Genomic DNA, 17,845 nt, shown 5'->3' on the forward strand with positions numbered 1-17,845 from the left:
ATTATATATGTCTTCCCAAAACTTTTGAATGAAAATAAATTAGACTTTTATAATTTGTTTTAGTTTATCACTAAACAAAATACAAAAATATTAATTTTTATGTCTCTGTTCTTTATGTCTTATTTTAAATATCTTGTTTTATAATGTTCTGAGAATCAAACCAACCATTATATAACAATTCCTCCTACATGGAAGGAACATATTTATATCATGCTTATTATTGTCCATTATGACTGTTAATTGTTTTCTTCCCTTAGAATTTTAATGAATTAACGTTTCTTGTTCTTGCATTTAGTTGAGTAGGATCCGAAAAATTAACAGAATTTGAGGTTTAGTCTCATGTTCTTTCTCCTTTTGTTTCTATGATAGATCTCGTTTTAGACTTTATTTGTTTGTGACTATCCAAACTCTAATTTTACTAAGCTTGGACTTTGTCTTGGAATAGTAATTCAAAAAAAAAAAGTTAACAATACAATCTTAAACTTCCAAAATGACATACCCAAATTGTTAAACAAAAAATTAACCTTAAAACGACTTTATTACTCAACAACAACATAATCAAGAACTAATTAATACAAGAAAAACATATAAATAGATGAGAAAAATTTAAGAAGTAATAATTTTAATTTATGTTGGGCATTACTTTTAGCTCAATAGTCTAGCACTATGTTTTTAGTCAACACTTTTAAATAATAACGATTAACTGTTGACTAAAACTAACAAATTGTGCTGACCCTATAACATTGTTGTAAATAAATAGATAGAGAAATAAAAATGCTAGAGATTGTAGTTTGTTACATTTACAACCTCTGGCGAGTGTAGTAAATGAAAGCAAAGGGTAGATGCTGCATCTATTTATCGGTTTTGGAAGAAAGGAACCAGTTGGTGAAGTTGTGGAGTGTAGCTTCATCGGCTCTATAATGTTTTTGTGTGAAGAGAAGCAAATCAGACCAAGTAAAATCAGGGAAATGTTTGGTCCCATCAATGCGAAGAATATCTTGGGGTGGTCTCAAAATCTTGTCTTCTTTAGGGCATAGAAAGAATGCCAATGACCTTCTCTCTTTGTACCTGTTTACCACTGCCCTATGCAAGCAACTCTTGTACCTTCCATTTGATAGTGCCTTCACAACCAACAAATAATCTTGTTCAACACTTATATGTATGTATGATTCCTCATTCTATAACCAAACACATGCATAATCCAACATACTCATTCATTACAATCAGAGTGGCAAAACGGGTTGAACCAATCGGGTCGACCCATTAAAAAGGTGGGGCGGGTCTAAATTAAAAAATCCGCCAAATCCGCACCATCAAATTGGCGGGTTTTTGCTGGCTGGACTGGTCTGTCGGGTCGAAGATTTTTATTTTTTTTCATTAAATAAAAGAGTGATTACTATTATAAAATTACTAATTATAAAATTTTCAAACATTTTTTTGTTTTTATTCTTCTTTTAGTTATTAACTTTATTTATTTTATTTTACAATTTTGTACATTTGCTCAAATTATGTGACTTATTTTTTAAAATAAAAATAGTTCTATTGACAAATATTATTTTAAACAATTTTATTAAAGTTAAAAATTAAAAAAAAAGATAATAAAAAATATATTATAATTTAACTATTTTTTATTTGTATTTAATTTTTTAATTATTATTTTTAGGTTAATTTTAATGAATTTTATTTAAAAAAAAAAAAGAGTCAAGCGGGCTAACCCGCCGACCCACCAATCTACCATAAAGTAGAGCAGGTTAGCATTTTGAACCCATCTTAATTAATAGATCGAACCGATTCGACCCATTTATGAGGCGGGCCTAAGCAAAGCGAGACAGGTTAGGACAAACCGACCTGCTTTGCCACCCCTAATTGCAATAATAAGCTGAATAATATATATGGTATTGCCTATGTGTTTGGAAAGATTACCCTAATTCGCATATATCCTCGTCACAACCCACATGGCCTTAATTTGTCACTACATTTATATCACTTTCGTTACATTTAGCATCTTCGTTTTACATTTTTGTAAAAGTATAGCCTACAAAAATAACATACAAACATGCTATTCATGTATTAAAATTAGTTAATAATATATTTGTATATAAATATATGTATGATTTATTTTATTTTTTATGTGTATTTATATTTTAATATATATTTTATATTGATAACTAATTTTGATGTATATATAATATAATCGAATAACATATGATCCAACTTTTAAAAAGAATGAACCCCATCTCTCAACACTTACATTTAGATATTTTAAACAAAAAAATTATCCTTTTGTGAATACCCCACAAATAAGTAAATAAATATGGCTACTGCATGCATAATTTATTTATTCCTTAACTACAAGCAACAAAACAGGATATTCCAATTTGAAAACAACAATGCTAGGGTAGATAGCTCAGGTACTATATATTTGTACCTACACTTGTCCAAATAGTAGAGTCCATATAAGCGTAATACCAAATTGAGTAATGTTAAACGAGTTAGTTTTTTTCATCAATAATAATTAATTTTTTTAAAATTATTTTATTTATTTTAATTTTAAATTTTTAAATTATAAATCTTAAATTCTAAATCTTTTATAAAACGAGAATTTTTTAAATTAAAAACAAAATTAACTAATGCTAACTAACACATCCAACATTCAACAACATCTTTCACTGGACTCAGGCCGGAAATGCAGCTTCAATAATGATTAATGAATGTATGAAAAAAGGTGTGTCCGTTAATGGTACCACTTAATTATAGCATGTGTGTGATACTGTGATGGCTACCCTTGCCTAGTTGCCTACCTTTATATTCTCTTTGCTGCCATATATTGGAGAGTGAGTATTATTATTATTATTATTATTATTATTATTATTATTATTATTATTATTATTATTATTATTATTATTATTATTATTAATAATAATAATTTATCAGAAATAATTAATTTATTACATGCTATTACAAACACATCTGATATTCGTTATAAAAGTATTTATAATTATTTATTTTAATTTATAAATATTTTTAAATTGTATAGAAAATGAAAAGGTAATTGTATTATTATGATACGTAGTAAAATACATTTACAAACATTTTTTAAATTTTTTTATAATAATATTAAGAAGATAAAAAAAACATAAATTTATCTTATTTAATATTTATTAATTATAACGATAATTGATAATTAATAAATATTAAATAAGATAAATTTAGATTGTTGTTTGACTTTTTTGTCTCTTAAATATTATTATTTTATTATTAACTCATTTGTTGGTTATATTCAATTTTTTTTGTTATTATGCCTAAAATATGAGGGAAAAAAACTCAGTTCATGGTACTGACTACTGAAACAACAATATATATAAATTAAACAAAATATTGTATATCTGTATATGCATGCATGTAAGTTGTATATTTGACATGAAGGGCCTACCGTGAATGTATCACCAATGTTAACAATAAAAGCATCTGAGCGAGGTTGAACATTTTTCCACCTCTTATCAGCAAAGACTTGAAGCCCTCCAACTTGATCTTGGTGAAGAATGGTTATAGATGTTGGATCACAATGGGGTCCTGTCCCAAGTGTAAGGCTTGGTTGGTGGCATGGTGGGTAATAGTTGCATCTCATTATGGAACAACCTTCTTCAAATAACTCCTTGTAATGCAATCTATCTTTCAACCCTAAGCTTATTGCTAATAGCTCCGTTAGCTTCACCCCTAATTCCTTCATGGCTTTGCAGTACTTCTGGAACGTCACTCTATATATATACATAGCAATGAAAACTCATCATAAAAATTTACATTAATAACTAGAGCATCTATTATAATATATAGTCTTGTGTATATGATTGATTTCATAACGATTATACTACGTACACCAAAATCAATCACCAAAGTCAGTTATTAGTATAAAATATATCTTAGAATACAAATTCACATTAAAAATAAATTAAACCATACATATATTTATACACGAATATATTAGTAACTAATTTTAGTGACTTATTTTAATGTACGAATAATATTTTTGATTTAATAATTATAGTAGCTAGAGTTTGTGATGGTTGAAAATTTAGTAGTATAGTAATAACTAGCTGGTAATAAGATTTTTTAGAGTAGCTAATGTTATTACATTATTAATTATACTAGAATTAAATTCAAATAACTTCTCATCAATATATATTTTTTATTTATATTATATTTAATATGCCGACGACTTGTCTTCCATTTCCATGAAAAGACAAGGAAAAAGTTCAAGAAAATGTTGAAACCAAAATCATATGAAACATACATTTTATGTTTTACACATCTTAAAAAATCTTAATAAGACTTATAAAGAAGTAAGAAAATTCAATCTTTATTACCATGAATGATGAATGTGATCATTACACATGTGATTCTTTTTAGAATATGAGAGAGGGGGAAAAACATGTTTTCCTCATTTTACTAAAAAGCTGATAAAATAACTAACTTTTATAGTAATAAAAATTAAAGTTCTAAACCGTAAATAAATTGTTTTTTTTTTATATGTGAAACAAGCATTCTAAACAATAAGTGCTAGTTTGGACTATATTATTGCAATACTCTCTCATGGCACACTGAAATATTTAAAAAATTACTATAATCTATATATTTTACATAAACTAATGCAAAAAGTAATGGCAGAAAATACCCACATTATATTTATCCACACACTTACCCAGTTTGTTGAAAATCTTCTCCTAATGTGGTATTAAAATAATTTGCAACAACCGGCTCAAAGGTGTGATCATAATAAGGGAAAGACAAGGTTTCCTTCCATGGAAGTTTGGAAGAGAATCTATCAACATGTGCACCGGAATATCCCCACAATAAACCTGGTTTCTTTGAAAAACTCAACTTCCTCTGAGTGGGAACCCTAAAAAATTTGTCCATCTGAGCATATGCCTGAGCAATGAGCGCAGGATCAACCCCATGGTTGATCACTTGGAAGAACCCATGGCTCAAGCATGCTCGATGGACGAGCTTCGCGACGCACCACGTGGCCTCGTCGTCTCCATTGAGGAACCCAGAAAGGTTTACCACTGGAACTTCGAGTTCCCCGTGGGCGTCAACAAGGTCTTCCATTGGCCAAACGAAATTTGTGGGCAAGTGGGGCGGCTCCACCCCAATAACTGTTTCTTGATTCAATGTAGACAACAAGAGACTTGAGTCCATTAATGTTTTTCCAATGTCAACGATGATTTGAGGTATGTGATCAATATTGAAGGAAGAAAAAGGGGAACATACACAACTACACAAGCAAATTATATGGTGATAGCTAAATATTGTTGGAGATATATATAGAACTTTTTGGTTGTGGCATGTGTTTATATATATAGATGGTGGAGCGAGTTTACTTTTATATTTTCTTACTGCTTTCAATGTAGTAATTGTTACCTTGTGGTGTTCAATATTCACTATTTTGGCTGCCGACGAAATTGGGCAAATTTTATTGTATAAAATATAATTTTATAAATTATATTGTATAGAGAAATATTAGTAAATTAATATTTTTATAGTATTAGATAATATTTGACTGAATTTAAATCCTCTAATAAAATAAGAGAGTTAATAAAATGATAAAATAAAAAATTAATTACTATTAATTTTATAATTTTTGTAAAATGTATATTTATTATCTTAGTTTAAGAGTGATTAATTTTTCACGTTATTATTTTACTAATTTTTTATTTTAAAAGAATAATAATTTTTTTACTTTAAAAGATTTTGATTCTGAATAATTAATGCTTTATTTTATATTATTATAATTTAAAATTTAAAATTTAAAATTTAATATTTAATATTTAAAATATTAATCAAATATTAACTAGAGTAATAAATTTTATTACTCATGTAATATTACTCTTATATAAAATTATAATATAAAATAAAATATGAGATACACCATAAATTATAATTTTATTAATATTACTCTTATATATATACACCATAGTTTGTACTATAATATTAAATTTATAATTTATAATATTTTTTATATTTTATTTCACATTATGATTTTATAATGTAATTTATAAATATTAAATTATATTCTATTTAATATATTTAAATTTTGATAAATATCGGTATAATTGTAGATAAATTTTAAATTTAAATTTTATGTTATATATTATTTATATATTTTATTATTTAAATTTTAAATTTTATTATAATTTATATATTTATTTAATTATTATTGGATTACATAATTTAATTCATAATTTATCGATTAAACTACTCAAATCCAATAACTTAATGTCTTAATCAAGTTGATTATTGGTTTAATTTTAACAACTATAATACACGTGAAGTCTAGGATGTTGACAAGTCACCCGAAAAAAAGATGGTGATAAAATGAGATCTTCGAAAAGTAATTAATCAAATTGGGTCCAAAAAATCCTAATGATCAAGATTTTTTTATTTTTTTAATCCTTAAACAATGTTTTCTTTTGACTTTATTTTAAACATGTTTATGTTGAAGTACAATAATTGCTTGATTTGACGGACAATTATGAGTTTAGATTTTCAATTGATTCTCTGTCAAATGTCGATAAGTGATTTACAAAAATCAAGAATATGGATAACAGATATATAAGAAACTTCACAGTAGTTATGGTTATCAACTAATTATATACCGACCTAAGTTATCTATAAAATTGTTTTCTACTTCTTGCATCCATTTTCAATATATCAAGAAATTACTATTATTCATTCGTTGTGTTTAATTTTTCTTTTAATTAATAATACCTCACTATTTTATAGTTAAATTACTACAATTAATATTGAAACTTACGTATAAATATAAAATTGTCACATGTCTAAATTTTTTATTTGAGATAAAAATTTGGCTATTGTTATAGATAAAATCAAATATATATTATAATAACTACGATAAAAACTGACCTAAGATTTTTATCTCGAATAAAAATATATTATTGTTTCTAGAATGTGCCATTGGTATTGTACTATTTTAAACATAGTTGTCAGAATCGAACTGGTGATCGAACCGGTAAGGTTACTGGATTATTGGTTTAACCGGTGGGTCACTGGTTAAACCGGTTAACTCGGTATAATTAAATAATTATATAAAATTTAATTATTTGACTAGTTTAACTAAATATCATCTAACAATTTTCAACTATCAACCTTATATGAAGACAAAATAAAATAATATATTAAAAAAATAAATTGTGATTAATTAAATTTTTTGTTTATCTTTTTAATTTGTATATATTTAATAAAATTTATAGTTAAATAAAATGTAATTAATTTAAAAATGAGTGACTTTGAAATTAAAATAAATAGAATATAAGTGAAAAGAAAATATACTATATATATTATAATTTGTATATTAAATGATGAGAAACATTTCAGCTTGGTGGTAGAAGCATACTTGTTTTATGGTGGAGGAAAGGGTTCGAACCCCATTGGAAGCATTTTGGAAAATTTTCCAAAAATCATCACAAGTTTGACACTTGGCAGCGTTGGAGGGTTTAGAGCAGATTGTTGATCCATTGTAGATTCCCCTTCAACGTTGATCGAGCGGCCCAAACCGGTCCGGTTTTTGCCGGATTTGACCGGTTTTCACCGGTTCACACCGGGTTTGACCGGTTTGTACCGATTCTCTACCTTACACGGTCCAAATACCGGACCGACATAGAGTTCGATTTACCGGTTTTTCAGTCGAATCGACCGGTCCGATCCGATTCTGACAACTATGATTCTAAAAACATATTTAATATGTTTTTTTCTCCTAATCTCTACGTGAGTTGCACGGACAACAAGGCAGTATAGGGGGTAACAACATATGCACTCTACTCACAGATATTAAATTCGATCTAATTCAATTAGGTAGGATTATTAACTCAATTCATAGCAGATACGATAAAGTATGAATAGAATTTTTGTGTGGGTTGAGTAAAATGCATGTTAAAACTCAATCCTATCCGATCAACTTATATTTTATATATGTATATATTATATACTTATTTAAAAATATATTTTAAGTAGATATTAAATAAAAATTTTTTTACTAAATACAAAACAATCCTTAATCAACTAAAAAAATCATTAATTGATAATTTAATACATTTTATTTTTTATAAAAAAATTAATTCTATTTTAAATTATCATCAAATTATATAATAATATTATATTTTTTTTGGTAACCCGCGAATAGGGTCAAGTATCTGCGGATTAAAATCGGATAGGGTTAGAGTTGGGATATCCTCAACCCACGGATAGAATAAGGTTGAGTTTATATAAAAATCTCAACCCACGAGTAGAGTTAGGATTGGATCCAAATCCTACTATACTCTATCTGTAACATCCCAACTTTTTGAATCAAGTCATTTTTTTAATAACTAATTAATTAATTAAAATGGTAATGATTTAAGATTTGAATTTAAAATTTAAATATACGAAAGCACTAATGGTAGTAAATCTCTAACCGACAGTAAACAACTTTTTAAAACATAGTCATAACTAATTCTACATTTATTAGATTTGAATGATATTTTGTTATATGAAAAGATAAGAATACTAGCTCTATTCTTTAAGTTCAGAATAAAATCAAATTCAAATTAAATTAGGTAGATAACTCGATTACAAGTTCATAATAAAAAATCGCGCTCTTATCAGCTAGCCTGATATACTAACAGTATTTCGGGAATATCTCAAGCTTTGGTTATTCGATTGACTTTGTTTAAGATTCGTTTTAAAGCTAATTCAATTCTCTATAAATTTGTCTCTAATAGCTATTTCCAAATTCCAAACGTAGAAAAAATTATAGGGCTCACAAAGTGACAATTCAGATTGAAGATTTCACCTAAATGCCTCCTGACATAATGTGCACATACCTGAGAGTTATTTGATCATTCCTTTCTCATTCTATTCCCTTTTTCTATACAAGACATTCTAGTATACACAAAGTCTAGCTATGGAACAAGTCTCTTTTCACTAACAAACCGCATCTATTTGCATCGAAACACCTATCGAAACTTTACTCGAGGTAGGGGTTTTATGCTAATTTTAATATGTTATATGTTAAATGCCTTGGATATAGATGTTAGCATTACATGTCATGATATAATGTCTCTTTTCTTCATACGTATTATGCATTATAATAACAATCTTATGTGCATTAAATAAGTGAGGAAATGATCATTCGATAAGGGAAGGTGACCCGTAAAGACAAGAAAATCGAGATGATCCTTCGGTAAGGGAAGGTAATCGGCAAACTTTTGGGAACTTTCGGTAAGGGAAGGAGACTCCCATCAATTTTATAATAATATATATTGGTTGCCATGACTTTCTTCTTATGTATGTCTAAATAACCTTGATTGTAAATTGAACTGAGGGAATGATCCTTCGGTAAGGGAAGGTGATCGATGGAGATGATCTTTCGGTAAGGGAAGGTGATCGCCAAAACGTTTGGGATAAGAACCTTCAGTAAGGGAAGGGGACTCCCACCTTTCATACTGGTTTGAGCTCAATACCTTCCATAAAAGCTATGAGAAAAAGTAATGAAAAGTACAATGAAAAGTATGATCACGATTGTTCTTCTTTTATCCTTTTTTTTTGTTTATGATTATGTTTATTATTGCATTCAAAGATCCTTCTTTTATCCAAAGTTTCTTTTTATTGGATGGGCGATATTGTTTAAGATCTTTATTCTATTTAGATCTATTCTATTTGACTTATCTATGCCAATGTTACTATTCTTCTCTTATTTATTATTTATTTTACCTTGCTTTATGACCTATGAGAACATCAAATTAAGGTTTATGAGTTTACATATTTTAATGCTATAGGCATTTTTTGTATGCATCACACATGTCATAACATAAGTAAATGAGAAGCATTTAAAAGTCACACCACTCCGACTAACCAAGACTTTTGAAAATAATAATTGAACAACATTGCATTATCACTGTTTTTATTTTAAAACTCGGAGTGGCTGGAGATGGATACGATGACACCATATAGATAAACTATTGAGAAACTTTTGTTTCTCACCCCTCTCTCCGTACCATCTTCAGGAACGATGCAGTACAAAGCAATACACTGCTCAGTTGAGTTGAGATGAAAAGACAAGTGCACTATTAGGAGCGAGCTATCAAGAACGTAGATACAAAACATTAAGCGTTTATCTTAAGAAGGAAGAATAGGCGATTGTTTCAGTCATATTTAAACAAATTAAGAGAATTAGAATTTTCTATTTGTCTTGTTTTATTTTTATTGAGTGATTGCAATTATAACTATGATGTTTCCTGTTATAATTATTTGATATGAGTAAAGCTTGTTATTGTTGTACCTTCATAGTTTAGCATATCCATTTTTTATGTTAGTATTTTTAGATCACTTATATTTTTCGGCTAGTAACTATTCTAATAAAAACTAGTTATTCAATATTTTTATATATAAATTATTTTATATAAATATTTCATATGTGTTTTAAAAACAAAATTTCGCAAGATTTTGTATATCAACTACTAAATATAATCCAGATAAATTTTAAGTCAGTTTAAAAGCATTAGGGTGTTACACTACCTATTGCCACCCTTAAAAGGCACTACTATTAATTGGTGACCAATCATGAAATTAATGACAACAACAGTTGGATGTACATAAAGGTCGAGTACATGGATATTTGCGTATTAGAAATATAATTATTTATGTTATATTTTTTTATTAGCTTAAACTTTTAAGAAAATTAATATCATTATATGATATCAGAATTGTATATCCAAAAAGTTTAAAATTTTATCTTTAGTGAACTCTAAAAAAAAAAATAGCATAAGACAAATAAAAAAAACCTATACAAAAAATCAAACAAATTCAAAATAAAATTCTTGTTTTTAGGAAATATATTAGAGATATAACTATTCATGTTATTTATTCTTATCAGCTTAAATTTTTAGGAGAAATAATTTAATATTATTAGAGATATAATCATTTGTGTATTTTCTTTTATTATTAGCCTAAATTTTTTATAGAAATAAATATCATGTTATCTTCTAAAAAGAAAAAAAAAAGACATAGTACAAATAAAAAGAAAAAAAATATACAAAAATTCAAACAAATATAAAGAGACTTTTATTTAAGAGAATATGTTAGAGATATGATCATTTATGTGCTTCTTTTTATCAAATTAAATTTTTGAAATAACTAATTTTATAATAGATATTAGATCCAACTCTTCTTATTTATTAGATGATTATTCATGTAAATTTTTTTAATATAAAAATTTAATTTTAATATATTATTAATATAAATTAATTATATAGTTTTGAGAGAGTAACTTTAACTAATGTTGTTAGATCTAAATATAGTAATTAGTTTGTTACAAGTTAAGTTAGAGAGTCTGTTATAAACTATCAATTAGTTAGCACTCTATTTGATTGTGGTTCAGCACTATAATACATATGAGAAGCGCTTAATTTGATAACTCTTTGTATTAATTTTATATTCATTTTTAGTTTGCTTAATATTCAAGAAACTTTCTCTGCTTCATTATGTATATTACTGCCTTTCTTTGTTCTTCTTTTCAATTTAATTCAATTTATCAGAGTCTCTTAGACTCTTGTATGATATCAAGAGTCAATTCTTTTTTTCATCTTCATCATAGAGATTATACTCTTCGATTCTATCACACTGAAAATTTTTTCATCAATCTCGGATAAGTTCAATTAAGACAACTATAGCACATGGAGCCACACGACAATACTGATTATTCAAAGTTTGTCAATGAAAGATCACCTATACACAGAGACGAAACTTAGTTAAGATAATAGGGTCATGGTTCTTCAATTTTTTTATAAAAAAATTAGTAGTATTTTTTATAAAATAAAAATAATTTAGTTGACTCAAATATTTTACTATGATTTAAAAAATCTAGCTTCAATTCTCATTTCTTATTTTTATTGCACAATAATTTTTAGTTTTAAATATTAAAAACATGTTGAATTTGGACTGACCTGGGTGGCCTTTGTTGGCTTTTGCATTTTGTAGCTCTTTATTCAACAAGCAACACTTCCTCTACCTTTTGAGTTCAAATATAAAAGTTAGGTATTTTTTATTTATTTAATTTAATATTATTTTATATTTTACTATTTATTTAATTTAATTTTTTATATGATAAAATTATTAGAATATCCAATAAATATTAATATTATTATATTTGTATAAATTGATAAAAAATTTAATAAATTACTGAAAAGTTTGTTCTAATTCAATTATCGAAGATTTTAAATCACTAAAGACTTAAAAAATACCATTATAAATTATTTTATATTTTTTATTTATATAATTATTTATTTATTATCTTATTAATAAGAAACTTTAAGAATAATTATATTTATAAATTTATTTTAATATAAATATTATTATTAAATTTTTATATTAATTTTTACCCTCAAAATTTTGTTTTAAGCTCCACCACGGCCTCTACAGCTCCAATATTCCAAATTTCCAGCACAATTTCTTATAGATGAAGCAACTAAAACGCTACTTCAGCTTCACGTATTCAAAGTCTAAAATTACAACTGAATTCTTGCAAGAAAACTAGAACACTTTTTGATTTTCTTGCCAAGATTCCAAATGTGGTGGATGCTCTTTTTGCCTTTGGCTACGAGGTACCCGAATCTGATCACAGTGTATATTGCATCAGTAATGTCGAGACTTGGATCATTCAAAGTAGTAGAGGTTGAATCCTATTTGCTTGCGTTCGAAGATATGATGGACAGGTTCAAGAAACATGATGCAAGTATGCCTATAGCTCATTATGATCATTTTCTGAATACAATAGAGGCGGAGGATTTAGAAGAGGTCTTGGAGGCAGAAATAATCGTGGTGAAGGAAGATTTAGCTATTCAAATAATTATCCTAAATGTCAATTGTGTGGAAGGCAACGATGTGTTGCATGGAATTGCTTCCATCGATTAGAACCTGCCTTCAATCCAAATTCAATGAACAATTCCACACCAATGCAGATCCCTTACATCAACCAAGAGCATATACATTTCTCATCCTTCCTCAGTCAATGAAGTTTCTTGGCTCCCAGACTCAGCTGCGAGTCATCATGTCACCACAAATTTAGAAAATCTTCTTACATCTTCACCAAATAATCAAGAAACTGATAAACTATTTGTAGGTAATGGGTCAGGTATTCCAATTACACATTCTGACTCCTCAATTCTTTATGATCCTACTTCAAATGTAGCTTTTAGATTAAAGAATTTACTGCTTGTTCCACAAATCACTCAAAATCTATTTGAGTGTATTTAAATTTGATGCTGATAACCATGTTTTCTTTGAATTCTGGTCTAATTACTGTGCTATTCGTGATTAGGATTCCAGGAATCTTCTCCTACAAGGTGTGTATAGATATAGAACTTGTGAAATTTCGTGTTTGGAGAGATTCGAACTCTCATCAATCTCTATCAGGTGAGTCCAAAGGTGAAGGGTGAAGAAATTGGAGAAAGGAGTGAGAGAGAGAGAGAGAGAGAGAGAGAGAGAGAGAGAGAGAGAGAGAGAGAGAGAGAGAGAGAGAGATGAACAGAGGAGGGAGTTCCAGTGAAGAAGAAGAAGCTGTTGGTGAATTGAAATTTGGAGAAAGAGAAAATTGGAGAAGATGAAAGTTGTGTTTATTCATCATCAGTTTCTGCATCACATGCTTATCTTTATATAGTTACATAAGAGCTAATTAACTTAATCTGCCTAACCAACTTTGCTAGCTGGCAGTTCTAACTGACTAATGCTAACAGCAGTAACTAACTAATTCTAAGTCTATTAATGCTAACAGCAGCAACCAATTATATCATGTTACAGCCTCCCTCAAACTAGGACTATGAATATCTAAAAGGCCTAGTTTGGAAATGTTGCTCGAGAAGGGACCAGGGGCTAATGCCTTGGTAAGGAATTCAGCCAACTGGTTTGATGAAGAAACCGGCATTAGGTGTGTGAGACTTGAGAGATGCTGGTTTCGAGCAGTGTGGCAATCAACCTCGATGTGCTTAGTTCTCTCGTGGAAGATAGGATTGGTGGCTATGTGGATGGCTGATCTATTGTCGCAGAAAAGTGTGATGGGCTCTGTCAGTGGCATGCCCAAATCATTCATGATGTAAGATAACCATTGAGCTTGGCATGTTGCCAGGGCCAGAGCTCTGTACTCAGCTTCTGAGGACGACCTCGCAACAGTGTTCTGTTTCTTGCTTTTCCAACTGATGAGCGACTTTCCAATGTAGAAGCAATGGCCAGTGATGGATTTTCTAGAATCTGCGCACGTTGCCCAGTCTGCATCCGAGAACCCTGTGAGTTTAATATCATTGGCAGCTAAGAAGAACAAACCAACTGAGGGACATCCTTTTAAGTATCGCAGTACCCTGTGAGCAGCTTGCAGGTGTACATCTGTGGGACAATCAATGAACTGACTGAGTCTTCCCATTGCGTAAGCCAAATCTGGCCTTGTGTTGGTCAAGTACAAGAGCATGCCAACTAGTTGTCTGTATGGGGCTCGATCCTCTAATGCAGTGCCGCTTTCCCTTGACAATTTTGATGCAGAGGTGTAATCCATTGGAGTGCTAGCTGGCTTGCACTCTAAGAAGCCAAAGTCCTTGAGGATGTTTAAGGCATACTTGCGTTGACAAAGATGGATCCCATTTGACGAGCGGGCCACTTCCATGCCTAGGAAGTACTTCAAGTCCCCCAAATCCTTAATTTTGAATTTTTGATCAAGTAGCTGCTTGATTGAATTAATCTCAGCGAGGTCATTACCCGTCAAAACCAAATCGTCCACGTAAACCATGATGATGGTAACCCCCTGAGCTGTGATTTTGGTATATAAGGAATGATTCTGATTCTGATTTGGAGAAACCAGCCGAACTTAATGTCTCAGTCAATTTCAGATTCCACTACCTACTAGCTTGGTGCAGGCCGTAGAGCGATTTGCGCAATTTACACACTGAGTTTGCTGCCAGTTCAGATTGTTGAAGCCCTGGCGGAAGCCTCATATAGACCTCTTCATGTAGGTCGCCGTGCAAGAAAGAAGTATTCACGTCCAGCTGCTTGATGTGCCATTGTTTTGCAGCGGCCAAGGCCAAAACCACTCTCAAAGTTGACATTCGAACCATTGGGCTAAATGTGTCAATGAAGTCGACACCTTCAATTTGTGTGAAGCCCTTTGCAACCAACCTGGCTTTGTATCTTTCGATGGTTCCGTCAGGGAGGAATTTAATCCTGAATACCCACTTGCAGCCTATAGCTTTCTTGCCATGAGGGAGTGTTGTGATTTGCCAAGTTTGATTTTTCTTCAGAGCCTCAAGTTCGCTTTGTATAGCTTCTCTCCAGCAAGGGTGAGCAGCAGCTTCCTCATAGTTACTAGGTACAACATTTGTTGAAACAGCTAAAGAAAAAACCTTGTGTTTTGGATTGAGTGCATCATAGGAAATATGCTGAATAGGGTACCTGCAAAGAGGATGAGTGGAACCAGAAACTGAATTGTTCACTTTACAATGATAGTCTTTGAGATAGGCTGGCAACCTTTTAATTCTTGTAGATTTTCTAAGTTCAAGTGGCTGTGGATTTTGATGTGATGCATGTGATGCATGGGATGTGAGATTTTCTGTTTGTTCAATAGTGTGTGCTGAACGTGCAGGTTCATTTAGGGTGTGATCAACAAATTTAGAATGCAAATTTGATGGTGTTTGAAGATTTTGATGGTTTTGATGATGGGTAGGTGGAACATGAGTTTGAGGCATGTGTGGTTGATGCGAACTAGGAGCAAATGAGTCAGTGTAGTGAGAATCATAAGTGAATGGATCAAAGTTGTAATTTTGCTGTGAAACTTCATTGTCATCATACAGATTAGAATCATCATGGGCACAATATGGAAAGTGATTTTCATAGAAAATGACATCCCTAGATGTGAAAATTCTTTTGGTTTTCATATCAATGAGTGTGAATCCTTTCGTTCCTTCTTTAAAACCGAGAAAGGCACATTTTTGTGCTCTTGGGTCCAATTTAGTTCTTCCATTTGAAAGAGTTGATGCATAGGCGAGACACCCAAAAACCTTTAAATTGGACAGGTTAGGTGTTTGGTTGAAAAGAAGTTCAAAAGGTGATTTGTCTTTGAGAAATTGGCTTGGCAATATATTGATGATATGCACAGCATGCTTTACAGCAAAATTCAAAAAATATTTAGGCATAGATGAGTAGAATAGCAACGCTCTAGCCACCCCCAAAACGTGTTGGTGTTTTCTCTCCACTATCCCATTTTGCTGTGGAGTTTCAACACATGAAGTATGATGCACAATGCCTTGTGATGCATAAAATGATTGCATAGTGAACTCAGGACCATTGTCCGTTCTTAGACACTTGACAGTGCGATTGAATTGAGTTTGAACAAATTTTATAAAAGTTTTAACCAAGTTTGAGGTTTCTGACTTTGCTTTCATACAAAAAATCCAGGTGTATCTGCTTTTATCATCAACTATGGTCAAAAAATATCTATGAGCATTAATGGAGGGGATTGAAATTGGTCCCCAGATATCAAGATGCAGCAAATCAAAACAAGCATTAGATTCAGAATTGCTATAAGAGAAAGGTAAGCGTTTTTGCTTTGCTAAATGACATGAGTTACATGGGTTTATTTGCTCATTACAATTAATGAAGGGATGAGTTTTCTGCATCACATGCAATCTATTTTGAGGGATATGACCTAATCTAGAATGCCAAAGAGCATTTATTTGAACTGATGATGCAGTGCAAGTTGCAGTGCCATTATTGGTGAAAAGTGATGCTGTGAAAGTGAGCGGCAGCTTTGCTGAATTATGCATGCTATGATTATTATGTGTTGCAGAAACAGAATTAAAAGGTTGGCTATCCATTGTATAGAGACCGTCAGCACATTTAGCTACTCCAATCCTCTTCGAAGTAGCTTGGTCCTGAATCTCACAGATTTTATCATCAATTAACATTTGACACTTCAATCCATCAGTCAATTTTGAAACAGAAATCAATTTGAATTCAAAAGTTGGGATGAATAGCACATTTGAAAGAAATAATTGATTAGAAAATCTAATGGTGCCAATGATGCTACTTGTCGTGTGGCTGCCATCAGGCATTCTAACAATTATAGGCTTTACTTGGCAATGTGAATAATAGTCATTCATGTCAAAAGTGACATGATCAGTGGCCCCTGTGTCTATGACCCAGAGGGGGGATTTTGCAGTAACAAAGGATGAAATATTGCTACTATATTTTAAAACAACAATTTTACCTTGATTCATGGAAGTAGCATTTGGAGGATGTTGAACCTGGGTTGTGACTTGAGGTTGCTGTTGAGCCTCTTGTCCTTTGAGAAACTTGATAATTGCTTCCTTTTGGAGTGAATTGAGATCATAACTCAGCTCCTCACTAGCTTCCTTATGCCAATTGCCCAGACTGACTTAGCTGAGATCATCATTTCTCTTCTCAGCATGTGGTTCAGCAGTGGTGAAATTAACGCTGCCAGTTTGTCGTTGCCTTAGATGGGGTGGCAAGCCATGCTTTTTGTAGCATGTGTCAATGGTGTGTCCTGATTTGTCACAGAATGTGCATTGCATTCTGGTACCTCTGCCTCTACCATTGCCTTGGTGTCTTCCTCTGCCTCTGCCTCTCCCTCTATTTCTGTCATCAGTTGGTTGATAAGGAGGTGTTGCTTTGTTAAAAAAAATCTTTGAATCTTGGCAATCATTGAATTGTCTTTCCTGTTATGTCACATGGAGAAGGCAGTGTCTATGTCAGGCATGGGAGTCATCAACATCAGTTGCGATCTGACAGCAGTATA

The 17,845-nt window shown here is 30.6% G+C and overlaps 1 protein-coding gene across 1 annotated transcript; it reads right to left on the bottom strand.

The window, feature by feature from the left end:
• Window positions 1-605: 605 nt before the first annotated feature.
• LOC112706011 (gibberellin 20 oxidase 2) lies at window positions 606-5,303 on the bottom strand. The gene is made up of 3 exons (XM_025757082.3): window positions 4,700-5,303; window positions 3,434-3,758; window positions 606-1,121 (listed from the first exon to the last, which is right to left on the bottom strand). The coding sequence occupies exons 1-3, from the start codon at window positions 5,194-5,196 to the stop codon at window positions 852-854; spliced, it is 1,092 nt and encodes a 363-aa protein (XP_025612867.1). The 5' UTR covers window positions 5,197-5,303; the 3' UTR covers window positions 606-851.
• Window positions 5,304-17,845: the final 12,542 nt, after the last annotated feature.

Source organism: Arachis hypogaea, chromosome 8 (assembly GCF_003086295.3).
Source record: "Arachis hypogaea cultivar Tifrunner chromosome 8, arahy.Tifrunner.gnm2.J5K5, whole genome shotgun sequence".
Lineage (NCBI taxonomy): Eukaryota > Viridiplantae > Streptophyta > Magnoliopsida > Fabales > Fabaceae > Arachis > Arachis hypogaea.